The sequence below is a fragment of the Diachasma alloeum genome, unplaced genomic scaffold, assembly GCF_001412515.2.
Source record: "Diachasma alloeum isolate Michigan unplaced genomic scaffold, Dall2.0 Dall_scaffold_00179, whole genome shotgun sequence".
Taxonomy (NCBI): Eukaryota; Metazoa; Arthropoda; class Insecta; order Hymenoptera; family Braconidae; genus Diachasma; species Diachasma alloeum.
The window spans coordinates 778253-800199 of record NW_021680345.1 but is presented as its reverse complement, the minus strand read 5'-3'; the positions used below and the strand labels follow the sequence as shown (position 1 = coordinate 800199).

At 36.9% G+C, this 21947-nt stretch overlaps 1 protein-coding gene across 1 annotated transcript in view; it reads right to left on the bottom strand.

The window, feature by feature from the left end:
- Positions 1-3730: 3730 nt before the first annotated feature.
- The window catches only part of LOC107042895, a 204167-nt gene continuing 185950 nt past the window's right edge, over positions 3731-21947 (bottom strand). The window contains exons 6-8 of the mRNA XM_015264145.1: positions 8975-9134; positions 8081-8364; positions 3731-8000 (exon numbers count right to left, since the gene is read on the bottom strand). Of these exons, the coding sequence (XP_015119631.1) occupies positions 7479-8000; positions 8081-8364; positions 8975-9134 (966 nt within the window). The 3' untranslated portion in view covers positions 3731-7478. The remainder of the gene's footprint in view (positions 8001-8080; positions 8365-8974; positions 9135-21947) is intronic.

Sequence of the window (21947 nt, the reverse complement as noted above, 5' to 3'; positions counted from 1 at the left end):
AGCCCCATGCGTGTGACAATAGCGGGAGTAGTGATGCCGCAAGATATTTCATGAGACATCACGAGACAAAACATTGCAGAGATGATCTCGGTCTCAATGAACATGGAAATTTCAGGAAATCTTGTCATTCCATGACAGGATTCAGAGGAACATGAACACGATAAAAATTTCCGAACTTTGGCACGGCAAGTTCAGACGACAATTTTTAACCGTGTATGCCATTTTTGCAATATTATAAAATATTATAAAAAAATGTATGTATGTGTATGCACGTGGTTCCTGAGATATAGCGATTCCTCAAAAATAGTTTTTTGTCGATATCTTCTTAACCATGCGACGGATTCCAATTTTTTTTTTAATAACTTGAACACAATAGAAATTTCCGAAATTTGGCACGGCAAGTCCAGACGAAAAATTTTAACAGTGTACGCCACTTTTGCAATATTAGTTGTCAATCATTGAATTGTAGTGTTTTAGTAATGTTTGACGATGCTTATTCAAAACATGTAATCAAAATCTTCAATATTTCAGTTCGGTTTTTCGATGTACCGAACAACATATGGTTTATATGTCATGTCTTCAGCATATTGGAGACTTCTTCTCACCTATAAACAGTGAGGAAGTATCTTGATTAAAGATAAGAAAATCTCAAATACATATATCGTGACGTTGACATAAAAAAAAATGACTTGGATATCTGTAAATGCGATTCATGCAAAGTTCCATAGAAAATAGTCAGGATCAATCAACTCGTGAACAATATCTCCGTGAATATAGTCCCATCAAATGGCTTCATGTAAACGAAACGCACCAAAAATCACGACATACCCAGCATCAATCATCGAAAAGCAATAAAGTCGTGTAATAAAATTTCCTAGCGAAGCACCAGGATCTTATATTAAATTCTTCCATGCGTAAGTTATTGATGAATATAAAAAGGAGTTGGGTTCGCTCACTCTCCCCGATTCGCCATTCTTTCATTCTTGTGTTATCCTTACGAGACCCCATTCAACAAATTTGTTGATTCCTGTCACATGAAACCCCGACTTTCGAGATCTTTTTTCTCCCAATCATTCGAATAAGTAAAATGATTGACGAGTGCAGTTCATCAATAACATTAACATGACCACTATTACAGAAGGTACTGTTGGTATCACAAATTGAGCGTGGCTTCGGTACATTCAAATATTTAGCAGCATTTGGGCTCATTCAATTCATGAAAAGAGGACTAAATGAAAAGCATGGCTGCAAAAATAAAACCGTTTTTTAATGGGCTCTGCACAATTAGCCGCCTATATACGACTGAGCTTTTCCGGCAACCGCTCCCCCCTCCCCCCACCATCGGTTAACCGGCTGTAATGAAATTAGCGCGATAGCCCTCGTCGCCCAACACCTGAGGAGGATGACATAAACTGGCAATCGGTAGTACTTAGTAGACTAAACTGATAGAAAACAATTGAATTTTTATGGACTGAATTTTTTTAGTATTCATTGAGGAGAATCATGAAATTTATGATTTCATACACTGAGAGAGAACGCTGCTTTGGACACAGAAAGTTTATTTGATACAAGAAAAATATTTTCTTGTCAATTTTGAGAATCGTAAAATCTCCTGATCTGATTCGTCCTGAGACTGAGAAAAAATTTTTTCAATCGGATGAGATTCGTTGTTCAGAGAGAATTTTCAAGCGTTCTCAAGACTAGAAATTATGTCTTTCCCATAAATTCACGTAGTTTGCGTTTTATTTAAAATTTTTTTTTCATTAGGACTTTAATTACACCGTTAGAAGGTTAGTCTCGAAATTTCTAGTGAAAAAGTTTGAAATTTTTAATAACGGTAAAGTTACGAAATTTCTATATATACTGTTAAAACTTTTCTTCTGAATTTTCCGTGCCAAATACCGGAAATTTTTATTGTGTTCAAGTTCCACTGAAATTTCAGGAAATCTTGTCATTGAAAAATCAAATATTCCATTGATTTACTGTTCAAATGATCTGGAAATCAATAAAATACTTGATTTTTCAGTTCAATTATTCTGTGAAAATTTAGAAAACTCAGAAAAATTCAGGGAAAAATTGAAAATTCATGTTCCACTGAAAATTCAATCAAGTTGTGAAATTTCTTTCTGAATCCCACTGAAACTTCACGAATTTCCGTGAATTCTACTTAAAACTTAAAATTCCATAATCATTATTTCCTCAAATCTGATTCAATGTCACTCGAATGAGATTTACTATAATATCTTCCATGGAATTCTAAAAAAATTTCTAACAGTGTATTTCTTCATTGATAAATCTGTTAATTTGAAGCTAGGATACTCAGTACAAAATTAGGGAGAATTTTCAAATGAGGAGTCTCATTAGTATTCTATCATCCCTTGTTGTGGGGCCCATTTATATTGATGGAGTATTTCCTGGCAGCAGAATATTAAATTCAATTCATGAACCACTCATTAGGAATTCAAAAATATCACCTTAAGTCATTAATTATAACGAATTCCAAAAGTCTGTTACAGTCAATTCCACTGTGCTATCCAAATTGTATCATTTGAGTATTTCCTGGGTTCACCTCAGAAGGTGAAAATACCCATGCAAGTGCCCTTATATCTGAAAATAACCTTAAGGACGTGTTACAGCCACACTCTCAAACCAAACAACTCCACTGATTGCCTAGCGACCAGTCCAAACGCACTAAACGGTCAATTTATTCAACTTTTTCCAATCAATACCTCCTTGCGAAATACTCAAGTGAATCTAATCACATTTTCTATTTAAATCGAAATCAATGATCGTCTAGCTTGTTTTACAAACTCCGATTGATTAAGGGCGGCAGTCGTCCAAGCTAAACAGCGTTTAGTCTAGTACTTACACTGATAGACCGATTCATTTGTTGTTAACGAGGTTCGTTAATTATTAACCTCTTACGTACGGGGTCCTTTTGTCACCAAGCGTAGCATACGCACAATACAACTCGATTTCTATTACTTCTAATCACTGGAAAATTATCATACACTGTTAAAAAGTTTTGTCTTAAATTTTCGGTACACTTTTTGGAAATTTTTATCGAATTTAATTACCACTGACATTTCAGTACGAATCGTTGTTATCTTGAGAGGAAAATTCCGGCCAAATTTCCAGTTGATATCTCGATTTTTGCACAAGCTAGCGAGATTGCAACCTTTTTTTATGAAAAAACGGAACAATTTTTGTCATTGGGCCCGAAAACCGCAATTTAACCGAGCGAAGCCAGGTTGAAATCGCGGTTTATCGGGCCTAGTGACGACAAATTTATCAGTATGTCGATTTATGCTGGTGCGACACGGCGCGACCGGCGCTGTTCGTAACTATTGCGCGAAAAACGCAGTGTTAAAATTCAAGAATTCAAAAAATTCATCCGAATTTTCCTAATTTCATGATATTAATATTCATGGAATACTTAAAGTACACTTCAATTTCAATTTATTTCCTCATGAAATTTCCAAAAACTGTACGAGCAATTATAGCAGTAAATTTTCCTCAGCGTTGGTTGATAGTTCGTTAGAGCCTAGGTCATGGCGCTCTTCCACCGATGGATGGTGCCCATTCAATTGACTGTCGTTATATGTTGCATTGAATGAAGAGGTCCCACCTAATATTAAATACTGAACTGATCGCGTGCAGCGATCGAGGGATAGATCATACCGGGTTCATCTACTTTTTTCATTAAATTTATTTATTCTTTCTTCATTAATTAACTTACATGGTAAATTATAAATCGTTCCAGTCTATGGAATTGGTTAAATCTAAATGTTAGAGTTACGTTGTATCGATAGATTTATTGAATAACGTGGATAAATTACGGCTCGGTTACAGAATTTTAATTTCATCCCTTCCTTTTTGTTCAATTAATTGTGTTATTTATGGACATCCATGATCCAATTACTAATGCCCATGTGTACGAAGCATTTTTCATGAGCACGTGCAAACGATTTGTCACTAATTTTGGATATTCAGCGCAATTTTCCTTAAAATGTTTCCTCGTTTTGTCATTTTTCAGTGAATTTTTCATCAACAAGGCTTCTAAAGGTATTTACTACCTGTAAATCTCGACTGCAATCAAAATAATGAGTTTCTTCTTTCACGAGAAAGCACAATAAAAATTTGAAACACTGATTTTGCCAATTTAAATATTTAATAAGTTGGATAATATATACAGCAGTTTGAATTGAATTTATTGGATTCGTTGATGTATACATTCATTGATTTTATTGAAATCAATTTTCTCTGGGTGCAGTGACCCTATTCTGCTCAACTTGAGTGTGGTGACTACCTGGGGATGTCCACAAATACGAAGTTACTTGGATTCGATTCTGTTATCACGTATGAAAAGTTATTTCCAGGTCTAAGGTCACGACTTTGGCTATTCTACTGTCTTAAAACGATTTTGCTGGTCGAAATTCATTTCTTTGTGTTACTTCATTGAGGATTTTCTCAAGTGGAAAAAGATGAGAGATTGATAATGTAGTGATAAAGAATAGGGAACTTGCATGGAGTGCAGTTTTTAAATATTTTCAAATAAATAGAGTATTTGCTTTCTCTCTTTTCCTCACGTCTAACTATCATCAACATTGAACCACATGTACACAATTCCTGATAGAGATAATTTGATACTGTACAAAAGAAGTGTATTCCAGGCTGAAGGCCCTCGGGCAATGGCCATTTGTAAGAATGTATGTTTCTTGCAATAAATAACGTTAAAAATTAGAATATTTGTAGTACATGAACCATTCCAGAGTAAAAAGTTTTCCGAAAAGTGGTCTGTATAATTTGTAATAACTGATTAAAAATGCATCAATTTTGAACATTTTTTTGGGGTCATGACGTCAACTCACCGGAATCAAGTTCTCCTTGCGACTACTAACAGCGCTATTGAGTTATTCTAGCCTCTCGAAGTGCGAGAGGGTCAACCAAAACAAATCGAGGGGGTTATACTTGAAACAATTATCAAAAGTGGATAAAAAAATTTATTGGCAGTAACAAATGAAGTTGGTGCTGAAAAATGATTTTCAAAAGGCCAGTTCGGGGAATTTATCAACGATAGACGTGACTATGTTGATAGATTTTGTGGGTTTAAATCTATGTCAAAATGTCGAAAGTCGTGGTTGTGTAATTTTCACTGTTGTATTTTTACATCCTGGTACAAAACAATATTTATAAGGATCTTTCATCACTCGATCCGCTTTTCCTGACATTTTGGAGTCAAATACATGTATAGAGTGTTTTCCTAGATTTCAGCAGTTGTACTAAACCGCTTGACGGCGCCACAGGCGAAAATTTCGGCCTCCGGTGCGTTGACGTCACAGGTTTTTTTAGAACGTTAAAAAAATGCCATTTTTAAAAGGAAATAAATAATTGTTAAACTATTTTCCGTGTGTTTCCTTATCAAATATGAGTTCTTGGAGGCATATATTTGAGGAATTTTTTTTTTTTTCAAATATGCAAGTTCCCTATTCTGCAGTGAAGTGATGAAAATCAACGAGTTTATTTTTACATCTAGTTTACTGACATTAGTTCGGTGATGAGTGAATGATTTTACTTCGAGAATGACTCATTGTCACGATAAATGCGCAATTAACGAACATGTTACATTTGACTTATCAAGTCTTACTGCTCAACTGTAGAATGATTAATTACAATGAATTTATCAACACAAAAGAGAGAAAAATTGATAATCCTCTCGATAAAATCTTTTACTCTATTAATTAACTCACGGATGAATGGATAAATACAGCCGCTGGTAATTAAAATAAATCAGCAATTAATTATTTCAATAAAAATCTCTTTAATTTTTGACGATTTTGATTCTTTACTGGCATAAACAGTCGATTAAAGATTACAATAGTTGTGAGACTTAACATGAGACATTCAATGATTTGTTGTTTTTTTATATAAAATCTATTTTAAATGCATTATACTTCAGCTCTAATTACTCCTAATGATTACAATAATTTACCATTCAAGTGATGCCAATTGTCTCCTAGCTCTTACATCCAAAACGAGTGCAGGTAATCCCCTAAAAAATTTACAGTGTCACATTGAATCTCAACTGTAAAAATTTTCAGCTGGCAACAAAAATTATGATTTCGGTAGTTGTTGGGGATTTTCTATTCACTTCTAGGGATTCGATTTTTCATCATCATTCACAAAAATGAAACTCAAAAGACTCCGTGAAGCCAAAGGGATAAATTCTCCTATGATATTTCAATGGGGCCAAACATTGATATTATCACACACACAATTTGATTATTAACAACGACAATCATTAGTTAACATACAACGTAAGCGTATAAAATTTGAATTTTCCATAACACAGTTATAACTCGAGAACAGAGATATAAATATTAAAATCGAGCAGCAAACATTCAATTTATCTATCATTACGTCATTCCACAAAATGTCCGCGGAACTGGTACTGTAAACCGTGACCCATAAGCTCCATATTAAAAACTCTGTATTCAGATGATTCTATCCTAGAAATACGAAGTAGTAAAACCTCTCAAACCAAAGAATGAAAAAGACCCTTCACAGTCGAGTACTTATTAAGTATCAAAGAAGAATCTGGCTGAGGTAACTAATAATCTTGAAGCCTCATTGGTCCAGTCCTTCTCATTAATTGATCACTTCACTTATAATTTCTTCTTCGCTGAGACACTCTACTCAAAATACCCACAATTTCGTTGCCAATATCAACCACAAGAGTTCCAAGTCTCTTCATCATCTCCAACCTCTCCATTCAGAAGAGAAAATTCTCCAGAATAATCACACCAAGTTCCAATGCACTCACAAAAGAGAAGCATAAAAGTTGAAATGAGCACTTCTCCTGTGCAAATATCGACCTCCAGTGTCTGTGCAGACACTCAGCAGGGAAATTGAAAAGTTCCTCCCCTTCTTCAACTTCACCTGCAAACGGAAATAGGCACGATACAAATTCCTTTCCTCTCTGAATCGACACGATCGTGCTCAGTTATTTTTTTTTTATCTTCAATCTCGTGTAAATGGAGAAATGATTCCACAGTGGAAAAAAATTGTACATTTTCTTATGGTGAATTGTGTTTGATGAATTTCAGTTCTCATCGTCCTCATCGATTTATTCAGTCAAAATGCGTGGATGCAGGAGAATTAATGCTATAGCCACGTAGCCTCGAGTTCGTTAGTCTCCAATTGTTCCTGCACATATGTGTCTCCCCTCTTCCCATTTAATTCTCACCGCGAAATGTCACTGGTTGGGATTCAGTAGTTTGAAGGGCCCAAAAACCGGTGACAAGAAAACCAGACGCTCATGGTCATCAGTGGTATATTGTCGGGGTAACAACGTCTACCTCAAGCCGAGTGCTTTTTCAAGATTTTGCCAATTTGTAAACCCCGACGTTTCTCCATCTCATTGACATCCGAATGAGATCCCTCATTCTTTACCCTCTAATACTCATCTTTGTACTCTATTAACTCTCCTTCTCGTCAATTGGACTCACATCATTCTGTAGAATCTCAAACTTTGGGCTTAAACCAGGCAAAATGCTGGTTTTAATTTGACTGTAAATGTCGATACCCTTCTTGCGATCAATTTCAAGACCATCCTCGATGAGCCGAGGTGGGATACTACTTGTTCTCTTGTGGCATGGAACAAAGACACTGCCCTCAGGCTTTTGCTCACGTGACTTTGAGTTTCTGTGCTCCGGTGACAATGTACCATTACCCAGTTTTCTCTTGTTGTCATGGCAGTTCTCGTCTATTCCCTCGTCCTTCAGAAGTGCCCCTGTTATCACTGGCTTGCTAGAATCCAACTTGTAATCGTTAATCAGACCCTTCCGCTCCATACCTTCCAACTTGTTTGGGGTTGCACCATTCACTTGGAGATTTGGATTCGACCTTACTGTGTCAGTTGAGTTGCTGGCGTCTGTTGAATCCTGATGTTCCAAGGATGAGCCTGAGTCTAATGAAGTGTCAATGTTGTTGCGTTTATCCTGGAAAAATATCTATTAAAAACAGGCTAAAGTTTTTTATTCTCCATTTATTGTCATTAAAGTTCGCTGGGATCGCTTACGTAGTCTGGTTCTTTGTCGAAGCTGGAGGTTTTGGTATCGTTGAGCAAAGTTTTCTCGGTGTCAGGTGATTTATCGAACTCCACCCACTTGCAGCCGTCAGGCTTATGCGGTGGAACGTCTGTCTGGTAGTTATTCCCGTAGAGTGTGTGACCAAACTGTCCGGATTCATACTCAACTTGGTTTCCATATCTGTATCCACGGTTCAGGGAGCCCTGACTGGAGATTGATAGGTCGGATTGCGAAAGCCCGGTATTTGTGCTGCCAAATAATTTGGTCCCGAATTCTGCAATGCAAGAAAATTCAATCAATGAACAGTGATCTGATCGCAAATAATGGTTCGCAGTGCCGTCCGAGATGTCGCGAACTCAAGATACACTGTGAAAAAAAATATTTTTGACAAATATTCATTTACTTGAGAGAAGCATTCATTTTTTTTAAATCGTATTTCGTTAATCGAGTCATTCCCAGGCGAGTCAGATTAGGTTTAAATTATAACAATCATGTTGCTGTAGAGAATAATTACGTTACGATTTTTCGATTTGAGAAGAATTCCAATTAATTTTTTAATGTTGGTAATTATTGAAGGAGTTCACTCAAGGTCGTAACTAACATGATCGTCTTCTTCAGCAATATAATTGATATAATTGAAACCTAATGAGGATTGCCTGGAAATGACTCGGTTGGAGAAATCCGGTATTAAAAAAATAAATATTTCTCTCAATGGATATTTGCAACATTACCCTTGTTTGATTAGGAAGTGTGGAAAATTTATCTCTTATCAAATGACAACTGTTTCGGCAGTAGTATTTCCGTTATTTTTCGAGATTGTCAGTTAAATTAACCAAGATTCCTGGTTTTACTATGGCCCCGAGTAGAATAAACCATGTATTTACCAGACGAACGATCCTCCGGGATTTCTTCGCGATGAACGAGCGCCTGTTGATCAGTGACCCCACTAGTAACATCATCAGTGGATCCAGTATGTAGCTCAACCTCGTCCCTTATATACTTGGGCTGTACCTCAACGACAAACGAGTTATCCTCCATCGTAACCTGCAACCACAAAGAATCCCCAGGGGTGACTTTAGCCTCCAGACAAACGATCCTCATCAAATAAGAGTTAAAAGGAAGCTGCTGAGCATGAAATATAACTTTACAACGTCAGCATGTACTTCATTATGTAGCCTAAGTGTAATCATGAAAGTTGAGGTGGAACAACATCGTCCAGAAGTCAAACTTCAGTATCCCGTGTCAAACGTCTATCACTATCGCACGAAGGACTATCAACAGAGGGTAAAGCTCATAAACTCTCTAACGGCATACTATCAAGTTTGCTTCTTATCGGTCTTAACCATCCGTAAGAAATTTACCCTGTATGCCTCCCCCCCTCCCCCTCTCGTCACCACCTTGTAGCGGGTTTGTGGGTTAAAGCTAAAGGTGGCCACGGCCCATGCGCATTCCACCAACTCATTCTACACTCTAACCGGGGTCGATCGCTCTTCTAGGTGGCCTGCAGGGGTCATCCGAGATTCATCCACCGTTCAACCTCTCTCACACCCTGAATAGAGCGTACCATTGGAGCTTTGGCGCGTACCACTGGTACACTCTGCTTGACATCCAGGACATCGATCTGTTCCCGTGACCCCGTTCTACGGAAACTGGGGACGGGCTGATGTGTCGGAGCAACTGGCTAACCAGACGATACGTCGCTCATTTAGAGCCTCGCAGATCTTCGGAGATTCACGGAAACCACTGACGCCTTGTTTACGGTGGTGGGGATTAATTGGATTAGGAGGCCTAGAGTAATTTCATGACTTGGAAAATTACGAAGGGTTAGGGGGACGCGAATGATAATTAGTGAGGATTTCTATTAAATAAGCGATGGAAATATATCAAGGATTTTTAACCTGATGATGGAAGCAAGCTTAAGGGTCACTTTTAGAACGTGAAAGGAGTGTTATTTCAATATCTGGCTTCGGATGGTTTTGCGATTATTCCGGAGACATTTTAATCTTTCGTCGAACATGGCGAAGGAATTGAGTTATGGTCACAGAGAAAAAAAAGTTTTGAAGTTTTGGTTTCAGGGACATGTCACTGGTTTTCAAAAATCTATCATCAATTGTTGGTAATGCTGGACAATAACTGGAATGACACTAATAAGTAATTTTTATCACTGAAATTTGGTGATAGATAACTAAAAATGGGACGTAGATTCCTAAATATCAGTGAAGTGACTCGAAAAATTGGAAATGGGTCCCTGAAAATTAATGACGATGACACTCCAATTAGCGATGTCACCAAAAATCAGTGACAAAATCACTGAATTCCAGAGCAGAGATGGCCATATCCATAAATTATAATTACCGTTAAATTATTAAGTAGTCAATTAGTTGATATCACGCTTAAATGTTAATTATTGAAGTAGTCATCAATTTAAATATTCAAATTCCGAAATATTTTCTAATTAGTAATTTAGTTAGGAAGATTGACGATTATTCGGATAATCGGAAATCCCTTATAAGCAATTTGGTATTATTTACGTAATAGAAAATTTACGGATCTGTATTATATGCACTGAGAAAAAATATTTCTAATATCTGAAACATATGTTCTTGAGACAAGTAATTTTTCTTCAATTGTTTGATTCGCAGAGAAAGGTCTCATGTTTTGAAATATTCTTGTACTCAAGTATGATTTTGCCGCCAATGAACTCACTCAAATGGCGTAAAAGAATCATCAATCTTCAAGTATTTATTGTTTTCATAATTTTTTTGTTATGCAGTTCCAATATTTCGATATGTACGATATTCATGATATCGTGCGTAACGATAGTGATAAATGAGAATTCTCGAGTTCCGTGAACCGCAAACATTCTGAGATTTAAACCATTGAAAATAATTTACTTCTCTCAAGTAATATACTCTACGTATTAGCACATTTTTCTCTCAGTGTGTGTCAGTATAAGAACTCACGCGAATTTTCAGAGGAAACTGAATTATTTCGTCACTTAACTACAATAAGAACTGAAATCAACAAGAAAATTGAGTCGAACTCAATCACATAAATAACTTGGAGGGGATGACCGGGCCAATAATTGCGGCCTTTGTGGGGTTCATATACCAGCTGCGTCCCCGTCCCGAACTCTGGGTAATGCTATGTGCTGGTGAGACTTGATACTTTAATAAAAAGTGCTTCACTAGATGTTGAATTTATATGGACAACTCATAAGTTGAAAATAAAAAAAAAATTGCTTTTAGAAGGAAAGGCGCAGAATGGGAAGCCCCGTACATCTACATGAGCATTCATTTAAATAAGTGTGATGGCTTCAAGAGGTTAACTTCATTTATAGCGACCACACTGATAGACTGATTCATTTATCCCAAATGAGATTCGTTAACTATTAACGAATGGTAGAGTTGAATATGACCAAATGAATATTCGTTAATAGTTAACGAATGGTTCACTTGAAAAGTGAAAATCGAGTCAAACAAGGCTCCTCAAATGTGCATTTGTTAACTATTAACGAATGAACATTTGATGAGACCGAATAGACTCTGGTCTCCAACCAAATCCATTCGTTAACAATAACTAATCCTTTCTATCAGTGCAGGTTTCGACCTAATTTACGTCGTTATCCTTCAAGATTAAGATACAAACTTTAATATTGACTTATCAGTAAATTTGGTTAATATGAGCCTGCTATACTACTGTATTACCCGCAGCCCATTTTTGGTTCATTGTCCATTTTATCCCGCTACACCATTTTACATTGCCTCCCCCCCAATTTTCCGGAGGGCGATAGTAAATTCAATTTAGGGAGCAGGTGAGGGAATTATGAAATTTCAAATTTCTCCGAAATTCGGAGGATTCTTCAAACTTGAATTTTTAATTAAAACATGAATATTCGGCGCCCATTTACGTAGAACTTTCAATGAATTGTAAATTTAAGAAAACATTTACTTGAGCTTTTCTTTATTTATATTAGTTTTATGGAGTAATTGAACTGAAATTCGCGGTTTCCATTCATTTTTACATGGAAGTGGATTTTCAATGACGAAATATCTTGCAATGCTAGTGAAATGTTGCCTGATAAAAATTTCGGAAAAGTATGTTGCGTATTGCAGCCTAAATTTTTTAAGAATGTATGAGTTCCATTAAAACCACAATAAAATCATTCACTCGATCGTAATATAAACTAAAAAAATAAGAACCATGAAGAGTTATGAATTTATCGAAACGGAAAAAAATTGTATTGTTCTCTTCATCCATTGAATGACCCAGCAAGATTCCTCTTGTTTTCATCAACATTGAGCAATTAAAAAAGACATGAAAACAATCAAAGCAATGACTGGGACAAATTTTACAATATTGCAATTTTTTATTAAATAAATGCCGAAAAGCCCTTAAACCTCTATGCGTACTTTTGCCCTTTTGAATAAAGTGAATGACAGAAAATAGAAGAGGTCTATATTTCCTCGGTCAATCGTAATTCCCTGCATTTAGCGTTGATCCATGTCACTGCTCGACCGCGCCAGTAAATTAACCCGTCACTAGCGTGAAAATACCATAATTAATTGAACCTTCAGTTGATGTTGCTTTGATTACGTAACAAACGCTAAAGTAAAACCTCGAGTGTATTTGGTCAAATGGCGTTTCACCACAATTGCGCGTAAACTTCTCGTTCAAGGGTTAGTGGTGGAGATAATGGGTAACAGCATGACTGGTGAGAATTATGTGTGAGATTAAGTGACGCGTTATCATTGTTGCGTTAACACACGTCAATTTCCCGTTTACTGGTATAAAATCCCGATAATGAAGGGATGTAGACCTTGAACTCCTGTGAAACGATGCGAAACGCGAACGCCTATGAGCTTGGCTATCGATTTTGAGTGGAATGTGCTCGGTCAACCGTAGAAAAAACGCACTTACCGTTATACCAAGCTCAAAAAATAAACCGAAAAAATAAACCGAAAAAGCTGGGATTCTGGTATTTTTACAGTGAGGTGACCGATGACAATAACTCCTCTCCAATAAATCCTATTCCAAACAAAAATCCTCCCTCGAAAAGAGTCGAATAAATCAAATCAAATCGCTCAATCAGGCGAAAATCTATAATTTCAATTCATCTGAATCCGAGAATCCACCAATAAATGTGATATTAAATCAAATTAGTATAAATAGAGTTATTGGAAATTCCACTTAGGCAATATCAGTAGGGAGATACCTCAATTACAGACACAATCAAATAATTTCAATTACCCGCAATTGTTAAGTATCACAACGCCACACCTGGACACCTGCCAATAAATTCAACATTAAATATAATCTGTTCATGTATTCAGTGTTCATTCATTATGTACCAGTTCATATTGACGATAATTCTCCCGCAAATGTGAGGTGAATGTGCGTTCATTTTCTATAGCCATTTGCATCCATTCAGTCGGTCAATAAACTGGGGATAGAGAATTACACACTTGTTAACATTGATCCCTCACCTATTGGAAGAAATAGACTCAACTTTGTGATTTGATCCAAGTTAATTATAAAGATTGATATTGAGGTCATATTTCAGTCGCGTGTTATTTGCTTCAGTCCCCTCTGCTCTCCCATCTTCATAAATTTTTATCTTTCCCCTTGTGGGATATAAAGTATTAATAATAGGATAATTAAGGTTGGTCTAAATGAAATATAGCAAATAAAGAGAGTCAACTGAATGTTTGCTGAAGAATTAATTCGTGAAAAGAATAAATTAATCATAGTCGGCAAGGAAAATTTATGTGATTGCACGTAATGATTGTCTGGAGAATATTGGGGGACGGAGATGATGATAAAACGAAGTCGAGAGGCTATTCTGAGACGTAATTGGGGTGTCACTTGCTGGTGTAATCACTTATAATCTGAGCGAAATCGATGAAATCGGTTTAACCACTTGATTACCATACTTATAATCAAGTGTTGATAATCAAGTAGTAATCATTTGTCATGAGTGTAATCTCTTGTAGACGCTTATACACTGTTAAAAATTTTCGTCTGAATTTTCCGTGCCAAATGCTGGAAATTTTTATTGTGTTTAATTTCACCTAAAATTTCAGGAAATATGGTATTAAAAAATCAATTATCAATTCAAATTATCAAATTATCAATTGATTTTCTGTTGGAATGATCTGAAAATCAATAAAGTACTTAATTTTTCAGTTAAAATTTTCCGTGAAAGTTCAGGAAAATTGAGGGAAAAATTGAAAATTCACGTCATTCTGTTTCTAAATATTTGTTCCATTGAAAATTCAATGAAGTTGTGAAATTTCCCTCTCACTCCCATTGAAAACTCATGAATTTCCTTGAATTCTACCTAAAACTTCAAATTTCATGACCATTTTACCACTAAATCCGATTCAATGTCACTCTCATGAGAATTACTATCATATTTTGGATGAAATTTCAATAAATTTCTAACAGTGTGTGTGCAAGTCCGTGAATTTTTATTCATTTTTCGAACTAGGAACGGTGAAGGACAAATCTGTGATGCAATTTTTCTCACAGGGTTTAACAATTAATCATTCTATTAATTAACATTTAATGTTTGGTACCACTTGTTTGGTAATCACTGATTGTAACTGATGGAATTATTTTTAATCATGAAATCACATTTTCCGCCCTTGGTAATCAGGCTAATCGCTTCAAAAATGATAATCAGTGTGAACAATCCTGTAATCTTGAGTAATCGTTACACGGAAATAAAAGTTGGATAGAGATTGTCTAGAAAATCGTGGCAAATTTTACTGTACGGAATCTACTGTACTATAATCGTGGAGCGAAATGTAATTCAGTAAAAAAATACCTGTTCGTGGAGAATAACCCATTTCGACTGGGAATAGCCCCGCGAACGAAGAACCAAATTCAGTTTCAAGGTGAGTTTTTGGTAGAAATCTCAGAATCTAAAGGAAACCGCAATATTTAAAGACCATTTCGGCAAATCAAAATATCGGAGAAGGTATATAAAAATGTCCTCGAGTATTTTTATCAATTCTTTGTAGAGTTGAGGTAGTCCCTCGAATACTTTCCCAGGATGGAAATTTTTTATTGAAGAAGATGGCTCACCATATAAAAACAAGCACTTGAGCTCTCCTATCCGCTAATTATTGGAGATATTGGACTTTTTTTGGATTTAATTTTTTCAACTTCATTTTTTTAATTGTCTATTGAGCGCGCGTGTTAAAGACAAATCGTGACACGAAAACCGAAAGCCGACCGAAGTCGAACACGTGCGGGCGGATCCGAATGTTCGACCAATGAAATCCGAGGAATGAGCGTTACGCTACAGCTTACGGCGTATGTTCTTTTCAGAATAGGATCAACTATACCCAGAGAAACTTATAAAAAAATACCAGTAGGAATCCATGTAGGTTGTACCACGGGACGTCGAATAGTGAATTCCACTGGCTGAAATTTGGATGAAAAAGGTTCTTACTGAAACTTGGCTAAATGTGGTTTAACCATTTCTACATGCGTGTAACTACAACTATAATCAAAAGGATTCTCCTCAAGATCTTACGGGTTCTCCTGTATTCGATCAGGCACCCTCAAACTGTGAAGGACTTTCCACTGGTAGCACCGGAAACTTTGTTAACACGTCAGCGCAGTCTCATAATAGAAATCCTTTATCAAGCAGTGTTGTATATATATATATATATATATATATTGATTGTTGTTAGCTTGTAACCAACGTTGGGAAGCAAATTTAATCTGGTTTACTTCCTAACGAAGTTTCTCAAGTTGGTGTAATAAAGTTGACATCTTTGAACTTCTCCATCGTCTCAACCAACTTTCACAATTTTCTTTACTCCTTTGATTGTTTAAACGTTAGCGTGACGACGATCCGTGAGTTTCATGAGTCTTTTATTCCACCTTTCAAATGCACATCGTCAAGTTGCAAGATTACGAGTGCTTTTTATGGCACCGGTGGGTATCCTCGGAGATCATCGAAGCACGTTCCACGTCAGCAGAGAACCTCCTCTTACTACCCCGGGACTGCGGGGTGAGTTCGAAAAAAGGGAAGGTATGAGGCACATGGGGGATTCACAATGCATTGTTATATCGGTTTGCGTTTCGACTTTCCTAGCACGGAGGGAAAATCTACACTGGGGAATACAGGTGCACTGTGGATTCCAGAATGTTGACGGTGAAGCACCTGAGAATAGAATTTGGGAGGTGACAGTTTGAGGTAATGGAGATTATTCAGGATTTTCCGTCGTTATTGTTGAGAGGGTGCAAGAGGAGTACTCGGTTTTTTCCAATCAGTTGAAGTAGAGTTACCCAACAATTTTGCGACACGGCAGTAACGGGATGTATGGATGTCGCATGCCAAATACGAGTGTAACAAATTTTTGTTACTTGATTAGACTATCGAAGTTACGGAATCACCGTTATACTTTTTAGTTAAATAGAGGGTCACTTCTGATTTTCGTTCTCTAACGAATTTTCGTCTCTCCTGTTTAACATTTAGAAATCTGTTGCGAGTTTCTTCCACTTCTCAATTTTATACACTTATTTTTTGTGATGCATGCCTGAAAAGTTCACTTTTCGAAACGGTTTACTGTGCGTAATGTGCTTGTTTTACGCACGGTGTGCGTAAAGTTCAGAGGTCGTGCGTAAAGTGAATTTTTGTGATACCTGCCTGGGGCTCGTGTGGTATTCGGGGGATTATTTTTCCAATCCAAATGTCGGGCAATATAATTGGACCATGAGACGAAATTCACAATTGAGAAACGAAAATTCTATTATTAACACAACGACACAATTGAATTCAATCTGTCAGTTTGACGAGGGATTAATTCCACTGCATGATGTTTTGTTTTTTATATAGCAACTACCAGAGAAAATTATCAAAAAATTATCAGTTGAAAACCCTGTTGCTTGTACCACGTGATGTCGAATGGGCCAATTATATTGCCCGATATTTGGGTTGGAAAAATAATCGAAGTAATTACACGAATTAAACTGAATATTCTCCTTGCAATTTCCCTGCACTCCAGCGTTATTACATCCCCGGCAAAAACTTTCCCCCTGAATGAATTCGCAGAATATTAGAGACAATAGAAGCCCGTAGCATCTCACAATTCATCACATTTCAACAAAGAATGCCATCCGTAGATGCACGATAAACTCGAGTTATTATTCCAACTGTAAAGAAGATCATAGACAGACTCAGAAATAGGTATTTATTGAATCGAGAGGTACACAAGTCCCAGTGATATTTGGTGGGGGGAAGCAAATACGGTAGCTTGGAACAGTGCCAGATGAATATTATGCAAACGTGTTTCGTGCAGTTTATACCTTTCTCCCTGGGTTTTCCTCAAGAGAATTTCGAAGATGTACTCGCTTTGCAAGCGGCTCCCGATGAGGTGACCTTTGACATTTACTCGAGTGTATTCACCAGTTTTTCATTCGTAAGAAATTCACCATTTGCCGAGGACAGAGAGAGAAAGAGAGTGAGAGAGAGAGAGAGCAACCGCGTAGGGAAAACATTTGAAATTCCTTCTGACGTTTAATACTACACAGCAGCAATTTCCCTACTGTTGCTGACGCTGTGTAAGTCAGAAGTAGTTTCATCCAGAACTCCATGTCTGGAGTTAACTCTTGGTACCTCCCTTCTAGAGATGCCTTGGGAGCTTGTAAAGAGGCTTCAAACTCTTCGTGGCCACGCCAACCACAATCGCATCTCTATCCCACTCTCTGTCGCTTATAGTATCCAACGTATCCTCAATAGTTTCCAGCCTCAACACAACCTGTGCAAATAACCGTGAATACTTCCAACAAAAGTGGCTTGTGAAAGGGGTAGCCAAGTTTTCTTTGAATACCAAGCATCTCCTGAGGAATCACCAAATAACACGGGTCTTTTTCACCAGCGTGACTTGGTATAAAAATGCCAGAGTATCTTTTGGTACTCGGGGAGTTCCAAGTCAAGGTGAATTTGCTGAGTAGTACTCTGTATGCTCTCGACCCAATTGTTGTCGAATGCTTAACGTATATTGCGCAGCGTTTTTTTCCAGCTGACCAGGTAGATCAGTATGGGAGAGTGGGTTCTATGCACTGTTGGAGAATATTTTATCAAGCTAGGGTATTATTATCAGATTTCTGATCCGGAGGAAGGAAGTTATTATAATGGCACCGAAAATCGAATGTGGAAATTCGGTTTTTAGAGACTGGTTTGTGTGTGTAAATGTGTACCTATGCATGTAAGCACAATTTTACAAAAAAAACATGAAAAAGTTCAAAACATTGCAATTTTCAGACATTTCAACGATTTTCGCTGAAAAATGGATGGAATTTGGATGTATTTTTAACTTCCTGACCCGAAGGAAGGAAGATATTGTAATGACCCCGAGCATCGAATCTGGAATTTCTAGTGATGCCGCGAGAGACTTTACGAGACAATACTTTGGAGAGATGGTCTCGGTCTCAATGAACATGGAAATTATCGGTCTCGTCTCAGTCTCGAAATGCGCAGTATCGACACCTCTCGTGATGACTCCGAGTCAATTTATCTCATTTCGGTCTCAAGTTTTTCGTATTTTTAATGGAGAATCTCGGTTTTTGTCTCGCTTTGTCTCGACTCGATTTTCTACCGATAAAAAATTGACTCGGAGTCATTACGACAGAAGTCCATGCTGCGTATTTGGAGACTGAGACGAAACCAAAAATTTCCGCGTTCACTGAGACCGAGACAGTCCCGCCAAAGTATTGTCTCGTCATGTCTCGTAAAGTCTCTCGCGGCATTACTAGGAATTTCCGTCATTTCTCCACATTTCTCAGCTTCTAGAATTTTTGTAAACGTAATCAAAGTTTTGTAAGTATTATTATGGACATGGTAATGGCTACCATGGAACAACATAATGATTACTATGGGGCATAGTAAGCTCCTCAACGATAATAGGTACTATGGAAAAATCTTATGCAAGAGGTACCGATTTCACACTTCGGTCTGATATAGAGCAGTGAGGCTTTATCTGATTAAGTTGAGGGCTTGATGAAATAGAAAAGTTATTAAAAAAATATTTCAAACAGAAAAATGGTCGAAATAGATTGAACATTTGGAATTGAAATATAGTTGTTTTTGTTCCGCGATTGCCTTTCTGCGAGAGACCAATAGATTCCCCTCTGTCTCACCTCCTATATGCTCACCCCGCCATAAATACCTTAACTCCAAAGCTTCCAGAAAAATATCATCGACACTTTGGCCTATAAGAAAAAATATGTGCGAAAGAAAAAAAAATTGAATCTTTATAACTGCAAGCCAATTAACGCCAACTGGGATAAAGTCATGCGAAGAAACTTTACGAGCATCTGCACCTGAGCACCGTACAAAAAGAAAGTAAAATAATTCTGGTCCTCTCGTAAGCTCGAGGAAAGGAAGTAATCCATTTTTTTTAATACATGTGGAAAGGAAAGCAGAAAATGGTTGTGTTCAACCGAGATTTGAGGTCCTTTGGGACGAGCACGCTGTCACAGTGGCAGGGCCAGAGCGAGGGCTAGGACAAAATGGCTTGTGACGGGCCAGAGCGAGGGAAAGTTAAGCAGAACAAAGCGCAGTCACTAAGTGGATGGGTGCCTGCTGGATGAACACGTAAGGAAGAAAAAGTACTGAGACCCTGAGTGCTAGGAAAAGGACTGTAAATACAAACACACATCAAGAAATGGGCATAGGTGGAATACATTATCAATGGTGAGATGATATGTTTACTATCAACTTTTTTTAAATATGAATAACTGATTGAATTATAGTAGATAAGGGGATAATTTTATTTCCTTAAATTAACACACAATCAAAATCTTCTTCTCAACGATATTTTGACCTTTCCCGTTTACAGGGATGGTCATCAATCTGCCGATTCTTCAATATTAAAAGAATTTCCGATTTATATTGATTAAGGTTCAAATATACTAATCGAAGTTTAAAAATAGTAAAATGATTGATAATTAAAACTTCCAATTAATGGTGATTTAAACATTTAATAATATGAATCTGTAAATTTTCTATTAAGTAAATACTATAGTAGTTTTTCCAAATTAGGAACACTAAATGTGTTGAATTAACAGTGAGTTTCAGTATCATAACTGTCCCAGGGGTTTTATAGACAAGAAGTGTCGTTGGACCGCAATTTGATCGAATTTGCTAATCACCTCAAACCACAAATGATTTTGAATTTTTGTTTTTGCTTCCATTCGGAAGCAAATTTATCATAAAAATTAAAAAATTATCAATTTTCTGTCAGTGGTCCGTTTTGCCTCAGGGGTCCTTTTTGCCCTGCGGTCCGCTTTACTCCCCTGGTCCGTTTTGCCCTCCCCTCCCCTACAAGATAAAAAACAAGAGAAAACAAGAGAACCCTAAATACAAGGATTACATATTTCGTGTCTTGTCTTGCGGCATCACTATTATAACCGTCTCTTCAACATCCGACGTCTCCCAAATTTCTCCGCGGTCTCCTCTTAATGTGAACTCATCAATAAATGCTAGAGTTTGGGGTTAACAGCCTGTTGGAAAACTGAACGGAGAAGTTTCTTTGGGTGCTTAATATCAATAATGACATTCATTCATTAAATCCCAAACATTCATCGAAAATTCTGACGAACTCATGCAAATTCAAGCAACCATCGGCCTGAATTTTTCACATATGTGAAATCTAATTAAATATTGAATAAAATTTGCGATTACCATGTTTCATTCAACTTTCAACCTTTGCACTCGGATAGCAAAACAAATGTCTCAACAGTGCATATGCAAAATGAGTCAATGTATAGAGAAGAAATAAGCAGAAATATGAATATAAGTTTACTCTATAGTTTAAGTTTTCTCATTGTGTCTACATTGTGTGGAGAATATATTCACAATTCATGTTCTATGACAGTTACACTTACAGATATCCTGCCTGTTGGAAAAGTTGAATATGAAAAGCAGCTTTCAGGAATCAAGGAAATCCCCTCAGAATAAGTCGTGCCTCTCAGTTTCAGATTGTACAACTCATGGTAGAGTTGACTTAATTTCTAACCATCAGCATGTAATCGAATGATGTATCCGTACCGAGAATATCTACTTCGACTAATTGACTTACCGTTTCTATTCACCATTTCACGGTGAAGTGGTTTATGATATGAATCCAAAATAGATCTGCAGATTATTCTGTCAATATTTTTGAGAGAGTTTGCAGATTTTAAGAAGCTCAATGTTCTCGAAGGCAATGTATAATCATTTACTCAAGTTCAGTAATAGACTGAACTTGGAATTCTCACTTCGCATCCGTTGTTGACCTGAGGATTCGTGACAGGCCTGTGTAATGTCAATTTAATTTTCCTTCTTGTGATCCGCGTCAAGGATGTTGGTCCTACCTTTACTGATTTTTTAGTCCATAAACATCTTATTTCTTGATCCTTCAATGTAGAGTTATCCTACGCACAGTAATCTGCACGCTATGTCCAGCCATACAAAATTCCCCGATTTGCGTTTTATGTATACATTTTGTATTCTTTTATTAAATTTTCTATGAAGCTTCTATTTTTTAACGAAATAATCTTCCTAATTTGCAGGTGCAACAAAACAGAAATTATTCTCATCACGTTTTTTTATTTTTTAGCGATTTATTTTGCACTATATCGGTACTAAAGAATAGCGAGTAATTCTCTTCATTTTATGCAAAGATTAATGCAACATAATACTGTAATAGTAGCGAATAGCAAGTTATCGCAGAAAATACCGAGGTAAACTTTGTAGAAGATTTCTTCAGCAGCCAAAACCGTTGTCTGATATTTTCTGTGAAGTCAAAGGTTCCCGAAATGAATACCCGAGTCGAGGATTTGGTTCTGATTGGACGT